The 6,551-nt window shown below is 50.0% G+C and overlaps 1 protein-coding gene across 1 annotated transcript in view; it reads left to right on the top strand.

The window, feature by feature from the left end:
* The first annotated feature begins 2,904 nt into the window (after positions 1–2,904).
* The window catches only part of LOC146839361 (glutathione S-transferase P 1-like), a 113,495-nt gene continuing 109,848 nt past the window's right edge, over positions 2,905–6,551 (top strand). The window contains exon 1 of the mRNA XM_085651362.1: positions 2,905–3,785. Within this exon, the coding sequence (XP_085507488.1) occupies position 3,785 (1 nt within the window). The 5' untranslated portion in view covers positions 2,905–3,784. The remainder of the gene's footprint in view (positions 3,786–6,551) is intronic.

Below are 6,551 nucleotides of genomic sequence, written 5' to 3'. Positions count from 1 at the left end.
GTGTGAGAGAGTAACATATATACAATACTTTGGGAGTCAAAGTGCCTGGTATGGTATTAGACTGACGTAGCCCAGATGGGGCAGAGTATCACAAATATACACAGTCAGTCTGCCAGCCTGGCACCGTAAGTACAGGAGATGGGCGCATGCAAACTACAAGCCTTGCTCGATGTACACACCATGCGCTGAAGGGGGGAACCGTCTCGTGCATGCTTCGTCTCATACTGAGCACGCCACTCACTGACCCATGGTGCCATCATCAAGCTGCACCCCAAAGGCCCCCCAAGCAGCAGCTGAACCTGGAGAGAGCACTGCCCTCCCCTACCCGGGGACGGGAGGCCCAAATCTGCCCCTCTCGAACACAGTCCCTTATCAAATTGGCACCAACCAAGTACAAGTCTCTTATTATTCTTCTCAACCTGTGAGAGCAAAACTAACACCAATGGTCGCACTACCGACCCACAGCGCTCCGATTACCGAGCCCAGTATGCCTCCCTGCAAAGCTTCACCATGCGCCGCTTGGGCCATGTGTTCCACCCTTACAACATCACTAAAATGTGTATTTTTTTATATTTAATCTCAAAACAGAACCTCCTATATGCTAGTTGGTAGAGTCACCTATTATTTTCATTACTATTAGTGAGCTACTGCTGTGTTACCCTATTGCAAACACGTCACCATCCCCCAATATTGTATGGAAACACATTTAGACATTGGAAGAGTATGCCTGTGCACTGTCAGTACTTTTCCCAAAGTGGGCAAGAAAGAGATGGACTGTCTAAAATTCAAAGCTGATCCAAACAGGGCCCCCCAAATAAGTTTCTACCAAGGGCAACTGCTAATACTACCGCATGTGCTGTTGTGCACGAGTGTGCACTCCTGACCTGGTTTGGAAATGATATGAATTGTGCCCACTGTGGCGCCACCGCACCCTTTCACTGAGTGCCAACTTACGCAGTTCACCCTGCAACTGACCCTGTTGCTTAATACCGCCCCTTGATGCCCTTGCCTGTCAGTCACAGCCCTGCCAACATAATGCCCCACAGCATGTTGGAGAGGGGAGTCTCACGTACCAGTTTGCGATTCCATCATACCTTTACTGACGCTCCAGTTCGTGTAAAGTGTGTGTCACTGTCCTGGCAAGGCATGCCCAGTACCCCGTCCCAATCTGTAAATGTGGTAATTATGGGCATTTGCATCATCCGCTGTATTTCATTTCTGTAGTGTTGTGGACCTCAGTCTTAGTAAACATCCAACCAGTGAACTAAGAGACCTTCTAATTGCATCTGTATCCTACATGAGGTCTAGAGCGACATTGCAGTCTGCTAAATCGACTCGCATGAGAGCACTCCCACGTGTGAAGAACACCAGGAAGCGAGTTGAAATGCAAATGTGCCTATGATCTCCCAGTTGGGTCGCGTGGGAAGCCTGGACTGACCTCCCGTTTTAAGTCTGTGCCGGCCCCACACCAGACGGCCAAACCCCATCACGTCCTCCAAGGGACCGGCGTGCCTACCCACCGATACCACGCCCACGGGGCACCTTCTGTCCCCCCTATAGTCTAGCCAATATACTTCTCACAGTACAATACACAGATTGCTCGATGCACCCTGCCCCCTACTGAAAACAATTGCAAATAAATGAGACATGTGACCGATGCCAATGATGGCGCTGTTTGTATAACGAGGGGGGATAGGCTCGAAAAAAACCAAAAAAAGTCATCCCACTTACCCACGGGTATTGTCAATAGCACTTGACGAGTGCCCTGGCACTTCTGTTAAATAAAATGAATGCCTTGCATTACTGGATTATTTTATTTATTTATTTATATTTATTTATTTTTAACTTAAGATGCCCCAGTCCTGCTGGTCCTGGTCCTGGTCCTGGTCTCTGGACACTAGGCTGCCCAGTGTGCCATCTTGTGGCACTAAAGGGGCCGCCCTCTTATGAGGGTCCCCTGCGGTGACTTTGTCGGTCAGCCCGTATTCTCTCAACGACTTGGTGAAAAAAGAATGCAGAAGAAAGAAAGTTGTTGCATCCGTTTAGGCCTTTTTCTGCCAAGAAGTCTTTCTTTCAAAAGAAGCTGACCACAGCAGCACAAGGGCCACAGCACGAGGGTCGCAGCACGAGGGTCGCAGCACAAGGGTCACAGCACGTGGGTCGCAGTACAAGGGTCACAGCACGTGGGTCGCAACACAAGGGTCACAGCATAAGGGTCACAGCACGAGGGTCGCAGCACAAGGGTCGCAGCACAAGGGTCACAGCACGAGGGTCACAGCACAAGGGTCGCAGCACGAGGATCGCAGCACGAGGGTCGCAGCACGAGGGTCGCAGCAGAAGGGTCGCAGCACGGGGGTCGCAGCACAAGGGTAGCAGCACGAGGGTCGCAGCACGAGGGTCGCAGCACAAGGGTCACGTCCCTTCCGTGGCCAACAAAAACCTGACTATCAAGGGGGGAAAGTGGGAGCAAGACTGCTAAACTTCAACAAAAAGTGGAAAGGCCAAAGAAACGACAAACGGGTTCTGGCAATCATGAAACATGGCTATAATAGGGAACTAAAAGATCGCCCCAAGCCTGTTTTAATCAGACTCCAGCTTTAAGAGATGTACCAAAGAAAGACGATCTCCTGGAAGAGGTCAGGACTTTGCTTTCGGAAGATGGACGCAGGATCGCCAAAGGCCTATTTTCATGGCCCATACACCCTGCGAGTCCGCCTCTACTGTGTTTTGTGGGAGTTTGGAAAGCACCACCCGTTCAGTGCTTTACCATTCAGACTGACAAACTCTCCTCGAGTGTTCACGGAGGGGTTAGCTCCTGTGGTGGTCATGTTCCCTCTCAATGCAATCCCCTCCCACCTATTCACTTCCTCTCCGCCTCGATGCCAGGCCTTCATCCCCAGCTCCGGGCTTCTTCCCTCCCAACCCCAGACCTGTCTCTGTCCCTAGAGCTCGCCAAATGATGCTCCCTACCAGCTTCACTGCTCCCACCCTCTGCTTCAGCACCCTACCTTGTTATCTCTCTTAATGGCTCCCTGTGTCCTTCAGTCACTTTCTACTCTCTCTCTCTCTCTCTCTCTCTCTCTCTCTCTCTCCTCTCTCTATCTCTCTCTCTCTCTCTCTCTCTCTCTCTGTCTCTCTCTATCACTTTCCTTCTGGATCCCTGTGTCCTTCAGTCACTTTCTACTCTCTCTCTCTCTCTCTCTCTCCTCTCTCTATCTCTCTCTCTCTCTCTCTCTCTCTGTCTCTCTCTATCACTTTCCTTCTGGATCCCTGTGTCCTTCAGTCACTTTCTACTCTCTTTCTCCCTCTCTCTCTCTCTCTCTCACTTTCCTTCTGGCTCCCTCTCTTCTCCAGTCCCCCTCCCTCTCTCTCTCTCTCTCTCTCTCTCTCTCTCGCTCTCTCTCTCTATCACTTTCCTTCTGGCTCCCTCTCTCCTCCAGTCCCCCTCCCTCTCCCTCTCTCTCTCTCTCTCTCTTCTCTCTCTCTCCAGTCCCCCTCCCTCTCCATCTCTCCCATCGGCTCCCTCTGTCTTTGGGTTTCTTTCCCTCTCTCTATCACTTTCCTGCTGGCTCCCTCTCTCCTCCAGTACTCCCCCCCTCTCTCCCTTCCTCACTCCTGCTGGCTCCTCCCCTCGCTCTCCCTTTCTCACTCCTCTCCACTCCCTTTCTGCATAAATCAGTTCCCAGGACAGAAAAAGCCTGGCGCAGAGAGTGAGAGTTGCACTCCACTCTCAGACTGCAGGGGTTGGACGGATCGGAGAGCCGCTGGTCAGCCAGGAGCCACAAGTAAGTGCACCCACCCTTTCATCGGGTGGGCTTGTCTCCTGGACACAGTGGGCCTGATTCACAAAGGGACTTACGACTCATAAAGTTACAAGGCGGAGTCACCGCACTCATGGAGAAATCTCCGTACTGGCCACTGTAGATGGAGACTCTGCACTCTTATCTAGATTCTGCCCGAGTGCGGAGACTCTGCACTCTTATCTAGATTCTGCCCGAGTGCGGAGACTCTGCACTCTTATCTAGATTCTGCCCGAGTGCGGAGACTCTGCACTCTTATCTAGATTCTGCCCGAGTGCGGAGACTCTGCACTCTTATCTAGATTCTGCCCGAGTGCGGAGACTCTGCACTCTTATCTAGATTCTGCCCCGGGTGCGGAGACTCTGCACTCTTATCTAGATTCTGCCCGAGAGCGGAGACTCTGCACTCTTATCTAGATTCTGCCCGAGTGCGGAGACTCTGCACTCTTATCTAGATTCTGCCCGAGTGCGGAGACTCTGCACTCTTATCTAGATTCTGCCCGAGTGCGGAGACTCTGCACTCTTATCTAGATTCTGCCCCGGGTGCGGAGACTCTGCACTCTTATCTAGATTCTGCCCGAGAGCGGAGACTCTGCACTCTTATCTAGATTCTGCCCGAGTGCGGAGACTCTGCACTCTTATCTAGATTCTGCCCGAGTGCGGAGACTCTGCACTCTTATCTAGATTCTGCCTGAGTGCGGAGACTCTGCACTCTTATCTAGATTCTGCCCGAGTGCGGAGACTCTGCACTCTTATCTAGATTCTGCCCGAGTGCGGAGACTCTGCACTCTTATCTAGATTCTGCCCGAGTGCGGAGACTCTGCACTCTTATCTAGATTCTGCCCGAGTGCGGAGACTCTGCACTAGTAACTTGATTCTGCCAAGTGCGGAGACTCTGCACTCATAGCTTGATTCTGCCTGAGTGCGGGCACTCTGCACTAGTAAAATGATTCCGCCCAGAGTGCGGAGACTCTGCACTCGTAACTTGATTTTGCCTGAGTGCGGATACTCTCCACTCGTAACTAGATTCTGCCCTGAGTGCGGAGATTCTGCACTCGCAACTTGATTCTGCCCTGAGTGCAGAGATTCTGCACTCGCATCTTGATTCTACCCCAAGGGTAGAGACTGCACTAGTAACTTGATTCTGCCCAGAGTGTGGCTACTCTGCACTCGTAACTTGATTCTGCTCCGAGTGCCGAGACTCTGCACTTGTAACTTGATTCTGCCCGAGTGTAGAAACTCTGCACTCGTAACTTGATTCTGACCCGACTGTGGAGCCTCTGCACTCGTAGCTTGATTCTGCCCCGAATGCAGAGAATCTGCACATGTAACTTGATTCTGCCCGAGTGTAGAAACTCTGCACTCGTAACTTGATTCTGCCCAGAGTGTGGCTACTCTGCACTCGTAACTTGATTCTGCCCAAGTGCAGAGACTCTGCATTCGTAACTTGATTCTGCCCCGCCGAGTGCAGAGACTCTGCATTCGTATATTGATTCTGACCAAATGCAGAGACTCTGCACTCGTATGCAGAGACCCTGCACTCGTAACTTGATTCTGCCCCGAGTGCGTAGACTCTGCACTCGTAACTTATTTTTGCCCCGAGTGAGGACACTCTGCACTAGTAAATTGATTCTGCCCTGCTGAGTGCGGAAACTCTGCAGTCGTAACTTGATTCTGCCCTGAGTACGGAGACTCTGCACTCGTAACTTTATTTTTCCCCGAGTACAGAGACTCTGCACTCGTAACTTTATGAGTCATAAGTCCCTTTGCAAATGTGTATTTTACTGTCCAGACAATTTTAAAAAATATTGGAAAATGACCAAACAAAGGGCCAGATGTACGTCCTGCCAAATAGCGCCTTGCTGATTGCATCGCATTTGCGACTTGCAATTTGCGAGGCGCTACTTGGGATGTACAACAGTGTATTAAACACTGTTTGCAATTGCCAATGGGGTCACAAATTGAGAGGCTCATTAATATTAATGAGCCTCTCGCAATTTGTGAGCCCATTGGGAATGACAGGCCCTCCCAGGGATGGTGGCCTGCTGGGCTCAGCAGACCACCATGTCTGGGACAGCTTTTAAATAAAGCAGCTTATGTTTTTTTAAATGCAGCCCATTTTCCTTGTTTTTGTTACATTTTTTTAGGGCAGGCAGTGGTCCCTGGGAACACTGCCTGCCCTTAAAAAAATAATATTGCACCGGGGAAGGGGTCCCCTGGAGACCCATTCCCATTTACGAATGCTCTACCACCTGTTTGAAGTAGATGGTCATTTTCAAGTGTTTTGCGACCGCAATCATTGATACATTGCTTTGTGGTCATTATTAGGTCGCCCCTTCCTATTAGCGAGTCGCAAAACAGTATTTTGCGGCTCGCAATTTATTTGCGACTCGCAAAATACTGTTTGTACATGGGCTCATGCTTTTAAGCATGCACAAACGGGTCTAAGACCCGTTTGCGCAAGCTAAAAAGAGTCGTACATCTGGCTCAAAGAAACCAGGTTAATAGTACTGTAGAACTTTTTACATTAGTTGTACGAAATTATTGAAGTAAACAGAAGTAGAATTACTATGTTAAAGTAGCATTGGAAAAGCCATTAGGGTTCCACCCTTTCGTTGTCAATGCAGAACTATTGGCTTTGCCAATGCTTTTTGATAATGCTTTTCAGCATTGACAAAAAAAGAACAAGCATTTGCAATCCAGTATGTTTCGCATTTGCAAGAGTTAGAGCTACTGGCATTGTAAATGACAA

Source organism: Triturus cristatus, chromosome 4_1, assembly GCF_964204655.1.
Source record: "Triturus cristatus chromosome 4_1, aTriCri1.1, whole genome shotgun sequence".
In the NCBI taxonomy this organism is placed as follows: domain Eukaryota; kingdom Metazoa; phylum Chordata; class Amphibia; order Caudata; family Salamandridae; genus Triturus; species Triturus cristatus.
This window is presented reverse-complemented; position numbering and strand designations above follow the sequence as displayed.